The 21,740-nt window shown below is 44.2% G+C and overlaps 3 protein-coding genes across 3 annotated transcripts in view; 2 read left to right on the top strand and 1 right to left on the bottom strand.

The window, feature by feature from the left end:
• Positions 1–350: 350 nt before the first annotated feature.
• gcm2 (glial cells missing transcription factor 2) lies at positions 351–5,826 on the bottom strand. The gene is made up of 8 exons (XM_068737110.1): positions 5,619–5,826; positions 4,258–4,321; positions 2,652–2,840; positions 2,453–2,565; positions 1,936–2,061; positions 1,589–1,845; positions 1,049–1,292; positions 351–959 (listed from the first exon to the last, which is right to left on the bottom strand). The coding sequence occupies exons 1-8, from the start codon at positions 5,709–5,711 to the stop codon at positions 639–641; spliced, it is 1,407 nt and encodes a 468-aa protein (XP_068593211.1). The 5' UTR covers positions 5,712–5,826; the 3' UTR covers positions 351–638.
• A 1,485-nt stretch (positions 5,827–7,311) lies between these two features.
• On the top strand, positions 7,312–15,171 carry sycp2l (synaptonemal complex protein 2-like). Its single transcript, XM_068737094.1, has 24 exons — positions 7,312–7,425; positions 8,870–8,983; positions 9,269–9,373; positions 9,698–9,722; positions 9,882–9,961; positions 10,097–10,185; positions 10,280–10,314; positions 11,058–11,200; positions 11,414–11,466; positions 11,544–11,589; positions 11,668–11,760; positions 11,879–11,951; positions 12,123–12,265; positions 12,368–12,464; positions 12,612–12,661; positions 12,739–12,814; positions 13,139–13,206; positions 13,286–13,328; positions 13,448–13,540; positions 13,622–13,782; positions 13,877–13,971; positions 14,605–14,704; positions 14,798–14,856; positions 14,992–15,171. The coding sequence occupies exons 1-24, from the start codon at positions 7,318–7,320 to the stop codon at positions 15,026–15,028; spliced, it is 1,986 nt and encodes a 661-aa protein (XP_068593195.1). The 5' UTR covers positions 7,312–7,317; the 3' UTR covers positions 15,029–15,171.
• A 533-nt stretch (positions 15,172–15,704) lies between these two features.
• The window catches only part of LOC137892166 (guanine nucleotide-binding protein G(olf) subunit alpha-like), a 6,909-nt gene continuing 873 nt past the window's right edge, over positions 15,705–21,740 (top strand). The window contains exons 1-12 of the mRNA XM_068737124.1: positions 15,705–15,758; positions 18,193–18,333; positions 18,539–18,611; positions 18,774–18,828; positions 18,937–19,056; positions 19,571–19,668; positions 19,984–20,038; positions 20,113–20,186; positions 21,121–21,179; positions 21,256–21,376; positions 21,463–21,593; positions 21,704–21,740. The exon at positions 21,704–21,740 is cut by the window's right edge and continues 31 nt beyond it. Of these exons, the coding sequence (XP_068593225.1) occupies positions 18,198–18,333; positions 18,539–18,611; positions 18,774–18,828; positions 18,937–19,056; positions 19,571–19,668; positions 19,984–20,038; positions 20,113–20,186; positions 21,121–21,179; positions 21,256–21,376; positions 21,463–21,593; positions 21,704–21,740 (959 nt within the window). The 5' untranslated portion in view covers positions 15,705–15,758; positions 18,193–18,197. The remainder of the gene's footprint in view (positions 15,759–18,192; positions 18,334–18,538; positions 18,612–18,773; positions 18,829–18,936; positions 19,057–19,570; positions 19,669–19,983; positions 20,039–20,112; positions 20,187–21,120; positions 21,180–21,255; positions 21,377–21,462; positions 21,594–21,703) is intronic.

The following is a 21,740-nucleotide window of genomic DNA, read 5'->3' as shown; positions in this document are numbered from 1 at the left end:
ACACTTCTGGGGACCCTAAAGAAAGTGACACACCTCACTCATGGGGACCCTAAAGGAAGTGAGACACCTCACTCCCATGATAACAGCATCCACATTCAGGTCATGGGACAACGATCAAAACCATTAAATGAGGAAGCTCATGAGATGTGGCCGAAACACCAAGTAAGTCGGGTCTTCTGTTGAGGCTTTTTGGACCAACAGAATCATTTTTTTAAGATCTCAGTTTGACTCAAATCTCATTCCAATCTTGTGTTTTCAAGCAATAGAAGAGCTGGAAAAGGGTCTTCTTTGGGAACATGAAAGTACTTCATGAATGTCTTCAAAACATCTCTCATGTACCAAAGTTCTGCTTCAATTCAAGTTTTATCCCGATGATCCACATCCTGTCAGCTCCTGAACCGTCCAGTCACAGCAGCAGTTCAGTAGGTTCCTCGGTAAATAGTCTGTGGTTCAATACAGTATCTGTCTGGGGAATAGCAACTGTTTTGTCATGGTAATAGTTTTAGTAACAGTAGTCATGTTGACAGCGGTGGAGGTAGCGCTGCCTCAGTAGTCGTCGTAGCGGTACGTGTTGGGGAATGCGTAGCGGTAGTGGTGGTAACAGTAGTCTTGTTGATGGCGGTGGAGGTAGCGCTGCCTCAGTAGTCGTCGTAGCGGTAAGCGTTGGGGTATGCGTAGCGGTAGTCGTAGCCGTCGGCCCGCTCTGTTTTGGTCTGCAGAGGTTCAGGCTGAAACGACAAAGACTTGATGACTCCACCCGAGTCCTCCGTCAGCTTCACCTCTGTGGAGTACGAGGAAGAGGAGGGATCGTCCAGCAGAGAGGAGGAGCAGCTGGGGAGGCCTGGGAGTTTTGGAGGAGCACAGGAGGGCTGATAGGACGGGAGGCCGGCAGAAGGTTTAGGACACGACTGGTATGAAGGGAGCGCGGCAGGAGGCTTCGGACAAGGCTGATAGGAGACCTGAGGAGGACCAGAACTGGTGTTAACAGAAGAAATAATCCCACATCTTAATGTCTGCAGATGGACCCTCCTGATGAACTTCTACTCACCTTGGTTGTTGTGGTGATGATGGTCTGCAATGCGGCGGGGGACCCGGGGGCGTTGCTGGGGTAACGGCAGGGGTACTCGGCGCTGTAGTAGTGGTGGTTGTCACCATAGGGGGCGGAGCTCTTCAGCAGCTCCTTCCAGCCAGCAGGAGACTTGGTCTGGGGGTCGAAGGAGGAGGAGCAAGTGGAGGAGAGAGGAGCCGCCGACGATGTGGAGGAAGAGGAGGAACCAAGGACCGGAGCCACCCTACAGAGAAACCAGGATCTAGTTCAGACCTGTTCAGACTGTCAAGATCTAGTTTACACTCTAAGAATCTGGTTCAGACCTGGTAAGTCTGCTATGTCAAGGTCTGGTTGGATCAGATCCTGTTTAAACTGGCGTGGTCTGGAATAGACCTGTTTAGACTGTCAAGACCTCCTAGGTCTGCCAGGATTTGGCAGAATCTGGTTTGGTCAGATCATATCTGTCAAGACCTTTTAGTATCTGTTTATGCTTTCAGGATCTGGTTTCTCTCCGAATGTATTTAAAGGTGTGAGGCTGACCTGGGGTCACAGAGGTCAGACGTCATGGGATACGAAGGCGAGGTCAAGTATCCTTGGAACTCGTAGCCGGGCCGGCCCATGTAAAGCCTGGGATTGGCTGGTTTCTGCAGTGTGGGCGGGGTCTCTCCTAGTGCATTGTGGGGGTTGTAGTAGGGCTCTGGGCTCTGGAATGCTGGGTAATGCTGCGGGTAATTGGGCTCAATGAAGGAGATTCTGTCCGATGGATCGACACAGGAGAGGAGGGCGGGGCCCAGAGCCTGAACCAGAAAACAACAAATAAACAAATCAGTAAACATTAAACAACAACAACAACAAACAAACAGCTGTTGTTGTTTTTTGTTGTCGACCTGCGTTTCGATGAGTCGTCTCTTGGGGGTGAATGGTGGCGAGCTGACTCGTCTCTTCACCGAACTTCGTCTGGCTTCAGTCTCCGACTTGGACTCTGGCCTGGGATGATCGTGGACCCCTTTGGCCTGAAGAACCACAACAACAGACTAGATTATAATCTGGTTTAAACCGTTCAAATCTTTTAAAAAAATAGAATGTTTAGACCACTTTTCAGACTGCCATGTCTTGGTTTACATCAGGGACCCGCTCCTAATATGAAAACATCTTTAGATGTCCAGGATCTGGTTTAGAGGCATTCACACAGTCTAAATCTAGTTTAAACCTGCTCAGACTGTCAGGATGATGAAGTTGTTTCTTTAGGGTTTAAGACCTGTGTCGACCAAAACCTGGTTCAGAGAGTCAGATGTCCAAGTGCTGGTCTCTCATTAAGAAACTGGTCTGCTAAAGATATGCTATATTATCTAGACCAGTTAGCATCTTTAGCATGTTAGCATGTGTGTTTTTGAAGGTGATGACCTGGAAAAAGATGGCCTTTCCATCGACCCTCCAGAAGTTGGTGACAGGGTAACCGCTGTGACCGCGACACGGCAGCAGCTCCAGACCAGCGGTGCAGCTTGGACACAGCTTCTCTGAAACACAATGAGTTCGGTCAGGTGACAGGTGGGGATCAGGTGGAGAATATACCTGGATGGGTTCTGGGCCTTTTTTTACTTACTCTGCTGTTTCTGCCGGGCCTTGTCGCAGATGGCTGGGCGGAGCTGCAGCCTGGACCCGTCGGGCAGCGTGCAGCCGCGAGAGCAGACCACCACGCCCAGACACGACTTCTTCAGGATCTGACAGTTGTGGTTGTTGGTGTTCCTCATCGCCCAGCCGGAGAGATGTCTCTGAGCATTCTTATCTTCAGCTGGAAACAACACGACACATTTAAACTATTCAGGTGCACACAACGTTATTGCTTTTAAGAAAACCTAGGAATAGTCTTAACATTCACTGGACGAACAATTAGACTGGTTTTGGATCCTGAAAAAAAGAAGCAGACAACTTTAACCTGCAGAAGGAAGAAAACGCATTCTTCAGAGAAAGAGAAGGACAACTTCTCTTCCCACTAAAGTCGACATTTGTCAGTCATAAGGAACAAAAATTCCCTTAACTTCCGAGTAATCTCCGCTGCCATACGAAGGATTTTTTGCCATGCAGCTTGAAGCTCCGGATCCCGAGTTTAACCAAGAAACTCAAAGAACCACATCGACCGCAACAAAGTCGTCTCACAGTAAGAGGCTTCTGTCTGGGCAGAGAATAGGTCATAGTGTGTTTATTACCTTGTCTGTTTTGTTCTAAGTTTACTGTATTGTTATAACGTGTTGTTGTGTGTTTAAGGACCGCAGAGTTCTGTTAATGCCGTTTAGAAACTACTATTGTGTTCCATACTGCTGTAATGGTGTTGTGTTAGATCATCACCGCGAGTGAAGTTGGTAGTTGTGACTTTATCAGTTAAAAGATCAGAACCGCAGCCAAATCTAAGTTCACCAGTCCGGTTTCTGTATTTTACTGCGGCGGTGAGGATCTGCCTTGTTTTGAGGGGTTTCCTTTTTTCTCTTCTTTTTTCTTTGCCTTTTTTGTTTGACTAACACAGACACACACACACACACACACACACACAGACACACACACACACACACACACACATGTTTAACTACTCATCTCAGAGACATGTGGTGTGTAAACATGGTCTCTATCGTGGCCCCGCCACCATTTTGTAGTCCCACATGGCGTGGTTACACACAAGACTACATCCGCCATTTTGGGGTAGTTTCTCACCATACACACATACACTCTCACCACAGATGGTTTGTTGATGTTAGATAGTAGCTCATAATTGTATAGTAGTTCTTATTAGTAGATATTATTTGACTAGATCATTATTATTAGAACTTAATAAACTCTGTTCTACTTTAAAGAGCAGCTTTCTGTGATTACTTGGTGCATATGTATTGTGATAACAGCTGATATCAAACCTTCACTGTGTACTCTGAATATGTAATAGTACTTTGACTATTAACATTGTGAGTGAATACTAACTATTAGTTTATAGTTTGGTTATTGGTCCCTGTTCTCAGGGTGGTGCCCCGTTATTATTAATAATTGTTAATAATTCTATTGATGTCAATAATCTAGTTTTTCATATTTGCTGATAACCAAACACGCTCCTGATAGATCCCACCAACCTGGTGACATCACACTGTACAGGGTGACATCACACTGTACGGGGGGACATCACACTGTACGGGGGGACATCACACTGTAGATCAAATGTTTCTCACCGCTGTAGATGTATCGAACGTAACCGTCTGTCCACTCCTGGAACGGGTCGAACTGCTTTGTGTCCTGCAGACAGACAGACAGACAGACAGACAGACAGACAGACAGACATCTTGTTAGTGAACAGTGTTTCCTACATTGTGATCTGATGATGTGTTAAAGTCTCCCTGTCTGTCTGCTTTAATTATCTGATCGTAAAGTCTGAACATGAAGCTCTCTCTAAACATGAAGACGACTTTTAGTCACAAATCAATCAGAGATATCGATCAGCTGTTCCTCCTCACAAACTCTGTTTGTTTTGGTTTCACTGAAACAAAAATATGAAAACCAGTTTCTTCTGTTTGATCAACAACAGAGAGAAGAGCCGAGTCAGCAGCTTCTCAACCTTCAGGTAAACTTCATTCATTTAACAATAAACGGTTAAACATGTAATCTGTCTCATTATGATCACACATGTGTTTGTTTTATTAAATAACTATATAACAATAAACTACAGAATAAAATCTTTTATAATAAAATTAATATCCGTTAAATATAATATAATATTAATATAATAATATCTGTTAAACATAATTAATAAATGTTCTGTTATAATATAATGAATATCCGTTAAATATATAATGTAGGTGATCAATAATCAGAACTCCACCTGAGAAAAGATGAATTTTAGAAAATAACTAAACTCTTTAAAACAAGAATTAAACAAGTGAGTTTATTGATTGATTGATTTATTTGTTTCCTGTAAAGTTTTCTGAGCATTGACATCGACAAGCTTTTCATTTGTATTATATTTCAATATTTAATATTTTAACAGATATTATTACTGTGAACTGATATTAATTATATTTTAATAAAAACATTTATAAAAGAAGTTTCCTCATAATTCAGTTTCTCTGAAACACATTTAATGTTTAAGAAATCCTTCTGTTCACTTTATTACATGATGATGATGATGATGATGATAATAAGACGAATAAGAAGAAGATGAAGAAGAATGATAATAATAATAATAATAATAATAACAACAATAATAACAATAAGAAGAAGAAGACGTAGAAGAATGATAATAATAATAATAACAATAATAACAATAAGAAGAAGAAGAATTTATTGTTGTCGCTTCAAACAGTCAATTATAAATATAAAATAATTTAACTTAAGTTTAAAAACTGAATCTTATAAAAGTGATGATCAGAATATGTTTTGATTTTTAAAGATTTAAAGAGTTAAAGATCAGAATCAGAACCTTTAAAGTGTTTCAACTTGTTTATTTACGAGAAATCAAATTCCTCCAAAGAGAACTTCTGGTTCTGGTTCTGGTCTCTATCGGTCTCTATCGGTCCCTCATCGATCCGGTTCGTACCTGCGGTAGTTTGGGGTCGTTGATGTCCCACGTGAACTTCATCCCGACCGAACACACGCAGTCCGCCTCCTCGCGCTCCTCCGCCCGGGACATCCTCCTGGTCCTGGTCCTGGTCTTGGTCCCAGTCCCGATCCTGGTCCTGGTCCTGGTCCTGGTCCTGGTCCTGGTCCCGGTCCTGGTCCTGGTTCAGATCGAACCAAAGGTTCCAGAAACAAAAGAGGAACAAAGTTTGAAAGTAAAGTCGCGCGGCTCCTCCAGAGAGCGCGTGCTGCTCCGCTGAGTCTCAGGTACGAAGTGAATGAACAGGTGAGACAGCGCGAGCTCAGAGAGGAAGAGGCGTGTGTGTGTGTGTGTGTGTGTGTGTGTGTGTGTGTGTGTGTGTGTGTGTGTGTGTGTGTGTGTGTGTGTTATATTTATCGGCCAACAGAATATTTAAATATATTTTTATTTTCATCTTTTTCATTATTAGAATTGTTATAATTATAATATAATAATAAAGATATACTAATTATGATTATAACATTATCTTTATTATTTAGTATCAATAATAAAGAGAATCATTTTGACTAATTTAATATTTAACATGTTGATATTCAGATGATTTTCACTTTTAATGTTTCATGTTTTAAAGATGCTGATTCAGAGAAACACACAACACACACACACCTGTCCACCTGTGTGTGTGTGTGTGTGTGTGTGTGTGTGTGTGTGTGTGTGTGTGTGTGTGTGTTGTGTAAACACTTCAGTGTTTCTCCTAAAACAAACAAACTCATTAGTCATCAATTAAAGGACAAGAGGACATCAGCTTCTCTCTCTCTCTCTGTCCCTCTCTGTATCTCTGTCTCTTTCTCTCTCTCTCTCTCTCTCTCTCTCTTTCTCTCTCTCTCTCTCTCTGTCTCTCTCTCTGTCTGTCTGTCTCTGTCTCTCTCTCTGTCTGTCTGTCTGTGTGTCTTTAATAATAATAAATGTATTTAAAATAGATTTTAATTCGAGTTTGATTAAAATGACGACTATGTGAATTATTGTGACGTGATTAAATATGTTTATAATGTTGGTGTTCTTCATCTGATGTATTGAGTTGATGAATATCGTTTTCATCTCTTTTATTTCTCTGGTTTTGGTCGACATGAAGCTGATATTCCTCCGCTGCGTCGGGACTATTTTCTCACTCTGCTCCTCGACTCTAATGAGTTAATTAGCAGCAGCTGAGCGCGCTCCCGACACGCTGAGAGAAGAGACGCGATGGTAAATATTGTGATTTTTTATTCTTTGATGATTGCTTCAGAGTCAGCTGGTCAACATTATTGATTATTGTGTCGTCATGATAATTATGTTCATTTAAATATGAAACCAAAGAAGAGACGTTTCATCATTTTAATGTGAAATGTGTTCACGTTCACTTCATGTGGGACCGGTAGCTGTTTATGTTATTTTGTCCACCCCTGGTCTGTCACGCACTAGTCTGCAGCGCCCCCTGCTGTGGCTCATCAAAATAAAACTCCTGCTCCTGGATTTTAATAATAAAAGAGATGCAATATCCAGAAATAAGTTTTAGTGTCTGATTTAGTTTATTGACAATATTTAGATACGTTTTGTGTGTGTGTGTGTGTGTGTGTGTGTGTGTGTGTGTGTGTGTGTGTGTGTGTGTGTGTGTGTGTGTGTGTGTGTGTGTGTGTGTGTGTCTCAGATGGAGGTGAAGATGGAGGACTGTCTCCTTCGTGGAGACTCCTCTGAACTGGTCTCAGTTCTTCAGGATGAAGGTCTGAGTGACATCACGCTCACCAGACTGGACCAGCTGGTCACCAAGGTAACGGGACAGGGTGGTCACCGTGGCGACGGGTGTGGTTCCTATCTCAAAGGTTCCTTCTTCCAAAGGTTCCTTCATTCAAAATTTCCTTTGTTCAAAGGTTCCAGATAAGTGAAACAATAAACTAGTATGAATACAATAAGTGGTGAGTGGAAGGCTCAGGGTAGCACTTCTTGAAGAGGTGAGTCTTCATCCTGATGAGAGATGAGCAGCGACTCTGCTGTCCTGATGTCAGTGGGGAGTTCATTCCACCATTGAGGAACCAGGACAGAAAACAGACGTGACCGGGTCGATCGCCCCGAGGCAGCAGAGAGAAGTGGTCGGGCGGGGGTGTGGGTCTTGACCGTAGTCTGGAAATAGGAAGGAGTTGTTCCTTTCACTGCCCTGTATTCTAGCACCAGAGTCTTAGACTGGATGTGAGCTCTTACAGGGAGCCAGTGTAGAGAACGGAGAAAGGAAGTTGTGTGGGAGAACTTGGGGCGATTGAACACCAGGCGAGCTGCAGCTTTCTGGACAAGCTCCAGAGGTCTGATGGCCGACGCCGGGGCTCCGGTGAGTAGAGAGTGTCAGTAGTCCAGACGGGAGATGATGAGAGCCTGGATGAGAACCTGCTCCGTCTCGTCAGTGAAGAAGGGGCGAATCCTCCTGATGTTGTAGAGCAGGAATCTGCAGGAGCGTGTAATGGATGCAATGTTGGTCATCAGGGTCACACCCAGGTTCCTCGCAGTCCGAGTCGGCGTCACCACGGTATGAAGTGATGTCTGTTTCCGATGACGACTGACAGCTGACCACTGAAAAAAATAAGATTTGAATCTGAAAAATATAATACTTCAAATATCAAACTATATATGAAAACAAAAATTTAAGTACTGAATCAAAATTATATTCAACCCCAAAACACTTTTCATTCACTTTTTTTATTATGAATACATTGCTGTATTTTTCAATGTTCAAGACCACAACTTGAAATGATCAAAACTATTGACCTGGATTCATCTCCAGAGACACAAACAACTTTCTTCGTTTATTACAAAGATTTTTCTTTTCATGATCTGATATTTCTCTCAATAACTTGTATTATGGAAACACTTAAAGTGAGAGAGCTTTTCACATCATTGATCATCATTTCATTCAGTCACGTGAGTCTGATGGGTTTTATCATTTAAGAGAAACCGTAATCATATTCTGGTTATTTAATTATGACGTCACAGTCACAATTTAAAAACGTACAGACCCAAATAATTGGTAAATAATTCATAAAAAAAGGTTCCTTCATTCAAAGGTTCCTTCATTCAAAGGTTCCTTGCACTTTAGCAGGTTAAATTCAACTTGCTGCCAAGAGAACAGCTCCAGATTTTAAAGTCCACATTCTCGTCATGTCAGCAACTTTTCAATCTGATCTGGTTTCATTTCCTCTTCTGTTTGTTGTTGTTTGTGGTTTCAGGATCTGTGTGGATCCGGTTTCTCCAGAGTCCTGGTCGTGTTGAAGTCTTTAGAGGTTCTATCAGAGAACAGGGTCCATCTGCAGATACTCATCGACCACGGGCTGGCTGCTAAAGTAATCTGTTACTCTGTAATCTATGAAAGTAATCTGTTAATATGTAATCTATGAAAGTAATCGGAGTAATATACTCATTGTAAAATAATTTGTAATCTGGTTATTTGATTATCCACTAAAAGTAGCTAATCAAATAAAATGAACATATTTCAATAATTAGTAATAAATAACTAAAGTAATCTGTACCTGGAGTATTGAACCCGGTCATTAGTAGAGTGTGTGTTTGTTTGTTGTGTTTATTTGTTGTCTTTGTTTGTTTGTTTGTTTGTTTGTTTGTTTGTTTAGGTGGTGTTGTGGTTCGAAGCCGTCCATGACCTTCTGACCTCTGACCTCTTGAGGAGCTCCGCCTCCCTGCTGAGCCTCACTGAGGAGTTCTATGACTACTTCCAGGTGAGGAGCATGCTGGGAAATGGAGGCCAACGTTGCTTTAGTCAAACGATCCTGTGTGTGTGTTTTGTAATTACTTTACTACACACACACTTTACTACACACACACACACACACACACACACACACACACACACACACACACACACACACTTTACTACACACACACACACACACACACACACACACACACACACACACACACACACACTTTACTACACACACACACACACACACACACACACACACACACTCACACTGCAATACAACATTTTATTTGTGTGCTAAAATCACCAATAACTGTCTCTCTGCCTGTCTGTCTGTCAGCTACTGGGTCAGGCTTCTCTTCCAGGTTTGTTTTCTCATTTTGTGTCTTTAATCTTCAGATATTATTCCCTTTGTGTCACATGTTGGACTCATCTGTTTCTGTACCCGTCTGTCTCTGTACCCATCTGTCTCTCCACCCGTCTGTCTCTCCACCCGTCTGTCTCTGTACCCGTCTGTCTCTTAGTCAGTCAGCTGTCTGTGGTTCTCCTTCAGCTGGCTCGGTTCGCTCTGGAACCAGAAATCCACTTTCCACTGAGACTTGAGGTAACCATGGAAACCAAACCAAAATTCAATCATACTGGTCTCTGCTGGTCTCTGCTGGTGTGTACTGGTCTGTACTGGCCTGGCATCTAGAACGTTTGTGTTGTGTCAGTTTAAAGTGTGTTTTTCTTGTTTCAGGCCATCAGAACATTTAACAGCATTCTGGAGTCTCTGAGCCGCGAGCAGAAGAAACTGATCCAGATCGACCAGAACCAGACCCTAATACTGTAATACACACCCAGTACACACCCAGTACACTCTGTAGTACACACCCAGTACACTCTATTGTACACAATGTCTTTTTACCTGTCTGTCTCACAGATCTCAGATGGCAGCAGCAGTTCTGACAGTTGGAGGTGAATTCTTACATTATAGTTTTAAGTCTGACATTAAAGTTGATGCAGTCAGATTGGTGTAGTGAGGGAGAGGTGTAGTGAGGGAGAGCTGTAGTGAAGGAGCACTGTAGTGAGGGAGCGCTGTAGTGAGGGAGAGGTGTAGTGAGGGAGAGGTGTAGTGAAGGAGCACTGTAGTGAGGGAGCGGTGTAGCGAGGGAGAGGTGTAGCGAGGGAGAGGTGTAGTGAAGGAGCGCTGTAGTGAGGGAGAGGTGTAGTGAAGGAGCACTGTAGTGAGGGAGAGGTGTAGTGAAGGAGCGCTGTAGTGAGGGAGAGGTGTAGTGAGGGAGAGGTGTAGTGAAGGACACTGTAGTGAGGGAGCGCTGTAGTGAGGGAGAGGTGTAGTGAAGGAGCACTGTAGTGAGGGAGAGGTGTAGTGAAGGAGCACTGTAGTGAGGGAGCGCTGTAGCGAGGGAGCGCTGTAGCGAGGGAGAGGTCTAGCGAGGGAGCGGTGTAGCGAGGGAGCGGTGTAGCGAGGGAGCGCTGTCGCGAGGGAGAGGTGTAGCGAGGGAGAGGTGTAGCGAGGGAGCGCTGTAGCGAGGGAGAGGTGTAGCGAGGGAGCGGTGTAGCGAGGGACCGTGTAGCGAGGGAGCGGTGTAGCGAGAGAGAGGTGTAGTGAAGGAGCGGTGTAGTGAGGGAGAGGTGTAGTTAAGGACAACATGTTTAAATTGGTGTCTGAAGCTCTGTTTTCATTGGTGCTGTTGTAGACTACGAGCTGCAGGTCAGCCTATCGGAGGCTTTGTGTCGTCTGACTCCCAGGAAGGACCGAGAGCAGAAAGCCAATCAGTGGTTCTCCAGCCATGACATCAGCAGTGCCTTCTGTGACATCAGAGACGCAGACTTTGAAGTGGTGAGTGACTGACCTGTCTGTAAACCTGAGCCAGCCCTAACTATAAACCTGAGCCAGCCCTAACTATAAACCTAAGCCAGTCCTAACTATAAGAGTTGTCTTTGATTGTTTCTGTGGATGTGGACATTTTTTCCTCCCATCCTTCTGGACACTCAGAGTATGTTTGGTTTGTTCACCTGTCTCTCTCTCTCTGACCCGTCTCTCTCTCTCCAGGACTGTCGACGTTTCCTGAACTTTGTTAACGATCACCATGGCGACCAGAGGAGGTGAAGAACTTTATCATTGTAATGAATCTAAAAACTCTTCATCATGGTGATTTTTAAACCTGCGTTCTGTCTGTCAGGGTGTACACCTTCCCCTGTGTCAGAGCGTTCCTCGACTCCACTGAGGTAAAAACATTTAACCCTTTAAAGTACAAACCAGATCTCTGCAGACGTCTTGTTTACTTCAAGTTTCTTCTTCTACAGCTGTTTCCACCAAAAGACGAAAAACTGGACGAGTTCTGGATTGACTTTAATGTGAGCTCAGGATGTGTGAGCTTCTTCATCGATGAGCCTCAGGTACTACTGCAGTAGTACTGGTACTACTACAGTGTATATATTTATATATAGACTTGTCTTGTTAGAGTTGTCTCTGTTCTGGTCTTGTTAGACTTGTCTCTGTGTGTTGATGTCTCAGAGTTTCCTGTGGGGGTCGATCCACCTGCTGAAGGAAGACGTGGTTCGTTACAGTCTTCACCTGAAACATGAAGGTCAGTCCTCTTTAACAAGTTTCTAATGATTAATTGATACCTTCTGATTGGGTTCTCATCAGTAAAACTGTGTGTGTGTGTGTGTGTGTGTGTGTGTGTGTGTGTGTGTGTGTGTGTGTGTGTGTGTGTGTGTGTGTGTGTGTGTGTGTGTGTGTGTGTGTGTCTTCCCAGAATGCACTGGGACAGAGACAGTCCTCAGTGTCAGGCTGAACAATCCCATCATGCACCACAACAGCAGAGGTCAGACGGTGGAGCTGAACTTCAGCTCTGAACACCACCGAGACCTGGAGGAGGCTGCTGGGAAGGTCTTAAGGGTACCTGTCTGTCTGTCTGCCTGTCTGTCTGACTGACTGTCTCTGTGTCCTTCTGTCTGCCTGCCTCACTGCCTCCTGTGTATCCTCTCCCTGTATGAACAGATGGTCCAGAGTTCCCCCCGTCTGAAGGACACAGGTGGTACGGTCCATAGTCGATCCTACAGCAGGAAGAAACCACAGAGCAAGAGTCGGCTGAAGGGTGAGTGTGTTTAATAAAGACTCAATCAACTCCTTCAATATGTGTAATCAATGTAATAATAATTGTAAAATACAAATGTAAAACCAAAAAACTCTCTACCTGTCTCTCTGTTTGTCTACTTGTCTGTGTGTCCGTCTGTCTGTCTAGTTCTTCCTCTGTCGTCTCCTAGCAGTGAGGAAGACTCTTCTGTCTTTAAGGTAACTTCTCAGTAAAATCATCAGCTGTCAATAAAAACAGTAAGTTTAGACTTTTATTGATTGTTTGTTGTTTTCAGACTTCAGTGAGCAGATCAGAGTTTCTGTTTGATCAGATCAGATCAGACCGACACTCGACTCCAACACGCAACTCAGGTCAGTCCATCTCCTTTCCTTTGGTAAAGGAAGGTCCAGGGTTTCCTTTCCTTTGGTAAAGGAAGGTCCAGGGTTTCCTTTCCTTTGATAAAGGAAGGTCCACTGTCTCCTTTCCTTTGGTAAAGGAATGTCCAGTGCCTCCTTTGCTAAATGAGATAAGAAAGGAAGCACTGAAGCACCTTTCCTTATGTTTTAGAGGATTCTTATCATGACTGACACTCAGATACCTCAGGTCCTTTCACCCTGACTGGACCATGAACTGAATCTAAAAACAGGTTCTAACTGGAGATCAGTGAGACTGTTGTTTGAACCTGTCTGTCTCAGGGGTTACTGTAGGGGCGGAGCTAGAGGTCCATCAGGAACAGAGGGAGGAGTTTGGAGGAAACATAAAGGTACATTAGTTCTTCTGTTTCTCTTTTAAAATCATCAGCTGTCTGCTGTGTTTCACCTGTTACCTGTTTATTATTCCAGGAAGTCTTGAGTTGTGACAAGAAGAGAGCCGCTCCAGATTCAGGTCTCTGGATGATCTAAACCCTCACAGAACTGTATAATAATCTGTTTCAGATTTAAGGTGATGAGGCTTCATATTAGAGATGGTCTTTAGTCCGGACTGTTTTGTTTCTTTATGTGAAGGCTACCTGTCAGACCACAATGAGGGTCCACTGGCCCCGAAGAGGAGGGCGGAGCCTCAGCCGGAGGGGGAGATAACGAATTCACCACCAGCAGGTAGTTTTGTCTTTGCTGCTTTTCTCAAACTTGCCTCAATGTTTGAATTGTTTAATAAATCTGCTGTTTACCTGGTCTCAGATTCTTCACACGAGGGGGCGGAGCCACCAGAGGAGGAGCTGTCTGATGCAGGGGCGGGGTCATCTGTCGAGAGGAAGGAGCCTGTGGTGGAGTCAGACCCAACGTCTGGCATCACAGCTGCCTTCAACACCTTCAAAACACAGCTCAACAAACACTTGACTGTCAGTGCACAAACCGTTGAAATACTGTTATTGATATTTGATCAATAGCTTCAATGGTCAATCACTAAAAACTTGTGTTATGAATTGTTTTCAGGGCTGCTGGCAGAACGTTGAAGCTGAAATTCTTCTGTCTTTAAAAGAATGTCAACAACACGTCTCCTCACTACTAACAGCTGTCCATCAACACAGGTACCGCCCACTCCACACACCTGTCCGTCATCACAGGTGCCGCCCACTCCACACACCTGTCCGTCATCGTGTGTACCGCCCACTCCACACACCTGTCCGTCATCGCGTGTACCGCCCACTCCACACACCTGTCCGTCATCGCGTGTACCGCCCACTCCACACACCTGTCCGTTATCGCGTGTACCGCCCACTCCACACACCTGTCCGTCATCGCGTGTACCGCCCACTCCACACACCTGTCCGTCATCACAGGTACCGCCCACTTAAACACACCTGTCCATCAACACAGGTGCCGCCCACTCCACACACCTGTCTGTCATCGCGTGTACCGCCCACTCCACACACCTGTCCGTCATCGCGTGTACCGCCCACTCCACACACCTGTCCATCATCGCGTGTACCGCCCACTCCACACACCTGTCCGTCATCGCGTTTACTGCCCACTCCACACACCTGTCCGTCATCGCGTGTACCGCCCACTCCACACACCTGTCCGTCATCGCATGTACCGCTCACTCCACACACCTGTCCGTCAACACAGGTACCGCCCACTCCACACACCTGTCTGTCATCGCGTGTACCGCCCACTCCACACATACCTGTGTGTGTGTGTGTGTGTGTGTGTGTGTGTAGGCTAGTGTTGCTGCAGAGGTTTGAGAACAGCGTCAGTGATCAGCTGAACCGACTTCATGAGAACTCGACCAGCCTGAACAGCATGAACACACAAATCCTGGTACTGACAGATACTACTAATACTAGTAGTTTAATACTACTACTGAAATAAATTAAATGTTTAATATTTGATATTCCCCCCTTTTTCCTGCAGAGTTTCTTCCAGTCTGAGATGCAGCGACTGGGATCCTTCTGTGATGAACACCTGCACAGGTGAGTCTGGGTCAGTCCTGGTCTGGTGGGTCTGATGTGATCTGGATCACCTTCAGAGTTTGGTTTACACCTTTAGCTTGGATCTGGTTTGAAACCTGTTCAGACCTTCTGGATCTGGCTTTTTGTCGCCTTCAGGTTGAGGTCTTTGGAGAATGGAGAGTCCAACCAATGAGGGAGGAGGAGGAGAGCTCGTCCAATCAGAATGAAGGAGAAGAGTCTGTTTGTTCTTCATTCACATTTCAGTGTTTATTTTTTGAGTTCCAGGATCAGTTTGATTCTCTGAAGACTAAAAACAAAGTGAACAAAGTCGGTGACTTGTAAATATGAATATGGACACATTAAAAATAATAAGGATCCCTGCTTTATTTTCTTTCCTAAAAAGTGTTCAGATGAGACCTCTGAACCCGCCACCTGCTGGTCTAGAGTCAGTCCTGGTCTCTCAGAGTCCAGGACTGAAACTAGGATTAAAACCAGGACTAACCTTTTAGAGGAGTTTGTGTTTGTGAATCCAGCTTCTTGGTTGTCAGGAAACAAACTGACAGCGGAGGAAAAACAGAGAAATCCCCCAAAGAAAACACAGAGAGACGACTAATGAGAGAGAGAGAGAGAGAGAGAGAGAGAGAGAGAGAGAGAGAGAGAGAGAGAGAGAGAGAGAGAGAGAGAGAGAGAGAGAGAGAGAGAGAGAGAGAGAGAGAGAGAGAGAGAGAGAGAGAGAGAGAGAGATCTTTTTCAATGTTTAAAGACAACATCCAAAAACCAGCGAGAGAATTGGTTCTGGACCTGTGAACTGGTCCGGGTGCTGATTGGTTGAGGAGCTGCTGCTGTTTTCTGTCTCTTTGGACTTTGATGGACGGACAGAGAGACGCTCTGATCTGGACTTGCTGAGACACCAACGGCTACAGGTAAGACCAGGACTGACCTGGGACCAGTCGGTCGGGTTTACTGGGAAAGTATTCAGACCCTTTTTATTGAGATGAAGAAATGAAAATACAGCAAATATATTTTGAAATTATGTGATTATCTTTATTTTGAAGTATTAGTTATAAACTGTCATCTTAGATCTTATAAACTGTCATCTTAGATCTTTAAATAGTTTTTATCTGAAACACGAGATGTCAAAGTAGAATAAATACTGAAGAATACAAAGTAGAATAAATACTGAAGAATACAAAGTAGAATAAATACTGAAGAAAAAAAAGGTAGAATAAATACTGAAGAATACAAAGTAGAATAAATACTGAAGAATAAAAGGTAGAATAAATACTGAAGAATACAAAGTTGAATAAATACTGAACAAAAAGTAGAATAAATACTGAAGAACAAAAAGTAGAATAAATACTGAAGAATACAAAGTAGAATAAATACTGAAGAATAAAAGGTAAAATAAATACTGAAGAATAAAAAGTAGAATAAATACTGAAGAATACAAAGTAGAATAAATACTGAAGAATACAAAGTAGAATAAATACTGAAGAATAAAAAGTATATGTAGGTTCTCAGAATAAAAGTGATTTAGAATGAAACTAGTTCAGCGCTCCATCGTGAGGAGAGGCCAGCAGAGGACCACATGGTGGACTCCAGAGACCTGATGCCCTTCAGACCTCCTCCTCCTCTCAGTCTATCAGTAACCTCTGTAGCATCACATTCATAGCACAGATCATGTAGCCGCTAGCTGGTTAGCGAGCTAACGTTAGCGTGTTTAATGATTGAATTCAATCAAAAGTAGAATGTTTATTTGTATCATATAAATATATATTTAACTATTAACAGTTTTAATGTTGTAGCTGGTTTCAGTTGGTTATTCACTGGTTTCTCTGGGTTATTCACTGGTTTCAGTTGGTTATTCACTGGTTTCTCTGGGTTATTCACTGGTTTCTCTGGGTTACTCACTGGTTTATCTGGGTTACTCACTGGTTTATCTGGGTTATTCACTGGTTTCAGTTGGTTATTCATTGGTTTCTCTGGGTTACTCACTGGTTTCTCTGGGTTATTCACTGGTTTTAGTTGGTTATTCACTGGTTTCAGTTGGTTATTTACTGGTTTCTCTGGGTTACTCACTGGTTTCTCTGGGTTATTCACTGGTTTCAGTTGGTTATTCACTGGTTTTAGTTGGTTATTCACTGGTTTCTCTGGGTTACTCACTGGTTTCTCTGGGTTATTCACTGGTTTTAGTTGGTTATTCACTGGTTTCAGTTGGTTATTTACTGGTTTCTCTGGGTTACTCACTGGTTTCTCTGGGTTATTCACTGGTTTCAGTTGGTTATTCACTGGTTTTAGTTGGTTATTCACTGGTTTCTCTGGGTTACTCACTGGTTTCTCTGGGTTATTCACTGGTTTTAGTTGGTTATTCACTGGTTTCTCTGGGTAATTCACTGGTTTCAGTTGGTTATTCACTGGTTTCTCTGGGTTATTCATGGGTTTTAGTTGGTTATTCACTGGTTTCTCTGGGTTACTCACTGGTTTCTCTGGGTTATTCACTGGTTTTAGTTGGTTATTCACTGGTTTCTCTGGGTTATTCACTGGTTTCAGTTGGTTATTCACTGGTTTCTCTGGGTTATTCACTGGTTTATCTGGGTTACTCACTGGTTTATCTGGGTTATTCACTGGTTTTTCTGGGTTATTCACTGGTTTCAGTTGGTTATTCATTGGTTTCTCTGGGTTACTCACTGGTTTCTCTGGGTTATTCACTGGTTTTAGTTGGTTATTCACTGGTTTCAGTTGGTTATTTACTGGTTTCTCTGGGTTACTCACTGGTTTCTCTGGGTTATTCACTGGTTTCAGTTGGTTATTCACTGGTTTTAGTTGGCTATTCACTGGTTTCTCTGGGTTACTCACTGGTTTCTCTGGGTTATTCACTGGTTTCTCTGGGTTATTCACTGGTTTCTCTGGGTAATTCACTGGTTTCAGTTGGTTATTCACTGGTTTCTCTGGGTTATTCACTGGTTTCTCTGGGTAATTCACTGGTTTCAGTTGGTTATTCACTGGTTTTAGTTGGTTATTCACTGGTTTCTCTGGGTTACTCACTGGTTTTAGTTGGTTATTCACTGGTTTCTCTGGGTTATTCACTGGTTTTAGTTGGTTATTCACTGGTTTTAGTTGGTTATTCACTGGTTTCTCTGGGTTATTCACTGGTTTCTCTGGGTTACTCACTGGTTTCTCTGGGTTACTCACTGGTTTCTCTGGGTTATTCACTGGTTTTAGTTGGTTACTCACTGGTTTCTCTGGGTTATTCACTGGTTTTAGTTGGTTATTCACTGGTTTCTCTGGGTTACTCACTGGTTTCTCTGTGTTATTCACTGGTTTTAGTTGGTTATTCACTGGTTTCTGTGGTTCCAGTTGAGATGGGCTGTCTGGGAGGGCAGACGGAGGAAGAACGACTGGATGAAAAAGCGAAGAGAGAAGCCAACAAGAAGATCGAGAGACAGCTGCAGAAAGAGAGACAGGCTTATAAAGCTACACACAGACTATTACTGCTGGGTGAGATACCTGTCTGTCTGTCTCTCTCACCTGTCCATCTCACCTGTCCATCTCACATGTCCATCTCACCTGTCCGTCTCACATGTCCGTCTCACTTGTCTCACCTGTCCATCTCACGTGTGTCTCACCTGTCCGTCTCACCTATCCGTCTCACGTGTGTCTCACCTGTCCGTCTCACATGTCCGTCTCACCTGTGTGGCTGTAGGAGCAGGAGAATCGGGTAAAAGCACCATCGTGAAGCAGATGAGGATTCTTCATGTTGACGGTTTCAACTCTGAGTGAGTCAAACTTTAAAGACTTTTATTTTGAAACCCCCCTTTCTGTAGTTTCTGATGATGATTGAATAATGACCATCATCAGCTTCCTGTTTACGTTTCCCTCCACCTGATCAAAACCATTTAGATGCTTTTAAGTTGAAAAATAAACTGTTTGTTTTCCAGAGAGAAGCAGCAGAAGATTCAGGACATCAGGAAGAACGTGAAGGACGCCATCGTGGTGCGTCACGTGACCCGCTGAGCCTCTGTGATTGGTCCAAAGTTAAAGCAGTCCTGTGTTGGTTCACGTGTGTGTGTGTGTGTGTGTGTGTGTGTGTGTGTGTTTCAGACCATCGTAGCTGCCATGAGTACGTTGACTCCGCCCATTCCTCTGGGTAACCCTGGCAACCAGTTCAGACTTGACTACATCAAGAGCATCGCACCGCTGTCTGACTTTGAATACACAGAGGTATACACACACACACACACACACACACACACACACACTGAGATGTTCAGAACCTACCAGTCTCGAAAGGAGCTAAAGCTGCTAATGCTAACAGTAGAAACAGATCAAAACAAAAGGTGTTTGTTTATTAAAATGCGACCAATCAAACGTCTCTGTCCTCAACAGGTGAGCTGAATGAAATGGGACGTGTCCCTTTAAGAGCACCAGGAGACAACATGTTTGTTTTAATGATGTTAATGACATGATGTAACGAGTTGATGTGGGACTGTGTGTGTGTGTGTGTGTGTGTGTGTGTGTGTGTGTGTGTGTGTGTGTGTGTGTGTGTGTGTGTGTGTGTCTCACCTGAGGCCTCATTATCCTCACACAGTGTGTCTCTAAAGACACAAAACAAGCATCTCCTCTGAACTCCTTCAGCCGTTCTGTTTTCTCTGCTTCTGATTGGTCGATTCACACACACTGTCGTCCAATCAGAGGACACCTCACTCACCTGCATCATGTGACTCTTCTCTCTCAGGAGTTCTTTGAACACACTCAGAAACTTTGGGAGGACGACGGAGTGAAAGCGTGTTTAGAACGATCCAACGAATATCAGCTGATCGATTGTGCTCAGTAGTAAGAAACACACACACACACACACACACACACACACACACACACACACACATATATATATACATACACAGTCTTCCACTTCATCACTTAGAGAAACTGACATTTTAAATCTCTATGGACGTATCAGACGCTCCACTAACCCTGACGGGCCAATCTCAGCTCAAGGTGGAGGAGGAATGGGGCTGACGTGTGTGTGTGTGTGTGTGTGTGTGTGTGTGTGTGTGTGTGTGTGTGTGTGTGTGTGTGTGTGTGTGTGTGTGTGTGTGTGTGTGTGTGTGTGTGTGTGTGTGTGTGTGTGTGTGTGTTGCGTTTCAGCTTCCTGGACCAGCTGGACTCAGTCAGGAGGACGGACTACACCCCTACTGACCAGGTAGCAAACCGACCAATCACCTGCCAGCATTCGGGATGACTCATCACACTTAACGTGTTCTTCTTCTCTTGCAGGATTTGTTGCGCTGCAGAGTTTTGACTTCTGGCATTTTTGAGACTAGGTTTCAGGTCGACAAGGTCAACTTCCAGTGAGTGTTTAGACCCGCCCCCTCCGTCCACCTGCACCAATCACATGTCAGAACACAAACAAAACAGCATCAACAGGAAGTCGTCGTGTTTCTGTAGTTCGACAGGAAGTCGTCGTGTTTCTGTAGTCCGACAGGAAGTCGTCGTGTTTCTGTAGTCCGACAGGAAGTCGTCGTGTTTCTGTAGTCCGACAGGAAGTGGTCGTGTTTCTGTAGTCCGACAGGAAGTCGTCGTGTTTCTGTAGTCCGACAGGAAGTGGTCGTGTTTCTGTAGTCCGACAGGAAGTGGTCGTGTTTCTGTAGTCCGACAGGAAGTCGTCGTGTTTCTGTAGTCCGACAGGAAGTCGTCGTGTTTCTGTAGTCCGACAGGAAGTCGTCGTGTTTCTGTAGTCCGACAGGAAGTGGTCGTGTTTCTGTAGTCCAACAGGAAGTGGTCGTGTTTCTGTAGTCCGACAGGAAGTCGTCGTGTTTCTGTAGTCCGACAGGAAGTCGTCGTGTTTCTGTAGTCCGACAGGAAGTCGTCGTGTTTCTGTAGTCCGACAGGAAGTGGTCGTGTTTCTGTAGTCCGACAGGAAGTGGTCGTGTTTCTGTAGTCCGACAGGAAGTGGTCGTGTTTCTGTAGTCCGACAGGAAGTCGTCGTGTTTCTGTAGTCCGACAGGAAGTCGTCGTGTTTCTGTAGTTCGACAGGAAGTCGTCGTGTTTCTGTAGTCCGACAGGAAGTCGTCGTGTTTCTGTAGTTCGACAGGAAGTCATCATCACTGCTTCCTCCACAGACAGCCAATCAGATTCTTCCATGTGATTCTGGATGATTACAGAAAACAAACAAACATTTCTGATTCCTTATAACAACATTTGAAGTAAACAGGAAGTGAACAGGAAGTGAATCACTGCTGAGTCACCGTTCACCTGTCTAACACACCTGTCCGTCTCCCTCAGCATGTTCGATGTCGGTGGTCAGCGGGACGAACGCAGGAAGTGGATCCAGTGCTTCAACGGTGAGACAGACACACAGGTTCATTCACACAAATAAAGAACCTGTCTGTGGTTCTGACCACCTGTCTCACTGCTCAGATGTGACGGCCATCATCTTTGTGGCGGCGAGCAGCAGCTACAACATGGTGATCAGAGAGGACAACTCCACCAACCGGCTCAGGGAGAGTCTGGACCTCTTCAGGTCCATCTGGACCAACAGGTTCTGCTCTATGGTTGGCTGTAGTGAACCCTCTCTGCTCTGTGATTGGCTGTAGTGAACCCTCTCTGCTCTGTGATTGGCTGCAGGTTCCTAAAGACCATCTCAGTCATCTTGTTCCTGAACAAACAGGACGTTCTCGCTGACAAGATTCTGGCTGGAAAATCCAAACTAGAGGATTATTTCCCCGAATACATCAACTACCAAGTACCTGCTGAAGGTACAAATACACAAATATCTATATATATATATATATATCTATAAATATATAAATTTGTCTGTATAATTTACAAACATCCTGATTGTGTGTGTGTGTGCGTGCATGTCCAGCTGTTCCAGATGCTGATGAAGACCCCAAAGTGACCAG

This window comes from Cebidichthys violaceus, unplaced genomic scaffold, assembly GCF_023349555.1.
Source record: "Cebidichthys violaceus isolate CVI_PGR_0920_01 unplaced genomic scaffold, fCebVio1.0.p SCAF_76, whole genome shotgun sequence".
Lineage (NCBI taxonomy): Eukaryota > Metazoa > Chordata > Actinopteri > Perciformes > Stichaeidae > Cebidichthys > Cebidichthys violaceus.
Note: the sequence above shows the minus strand (reverse complement) of the source record. Positions and strands in the feature narration are given on the sequence as shown.

Coding starts and splice junctions, on each gene's coding strand:
- gcm2 (XM_068737110.1), bottom strand. CDS start 5,711: ATGTCCCGGGCGGAGGAGCGCGAGGAGGCGGACTGCGTGTGTTCGGTC. Junction 4,322..5,618: donor ACGACCCCAAACTACCGCAG/GTACGAACCGGA, acceptor GTCTGTCTGCAG/GACACAAAGCAGTTCGACCC. Junction 1,846..1,935: donor GACGACTCATCGAAACGCAG/GTCGACAACAAA, acceptor TTTCTGGTTCAG/GCTCTGGGCCCCGCCCTCCT.
- sycp2l (XM_068737094.1), top strand. CDS start 7,318: ATGGAGGACTGTCTCCTTCGTGGAGACTCCTCTGAACTGGTCTCAGTT. Junction 7,426..8,869: donor TGGACCAGCTGGTCACCAAG/GTAACGGGACAG, acceptor TTGTGGTTTCAG/GATCTGTGTGGATCCGGTTT. Junction 13,783..13,876: donor AGCTCAACAAACACTTGACT/GTCAGTGCACAA, acceptor AATTGTTTTCAG/GGCTGCTGGCAGAACGTTGA.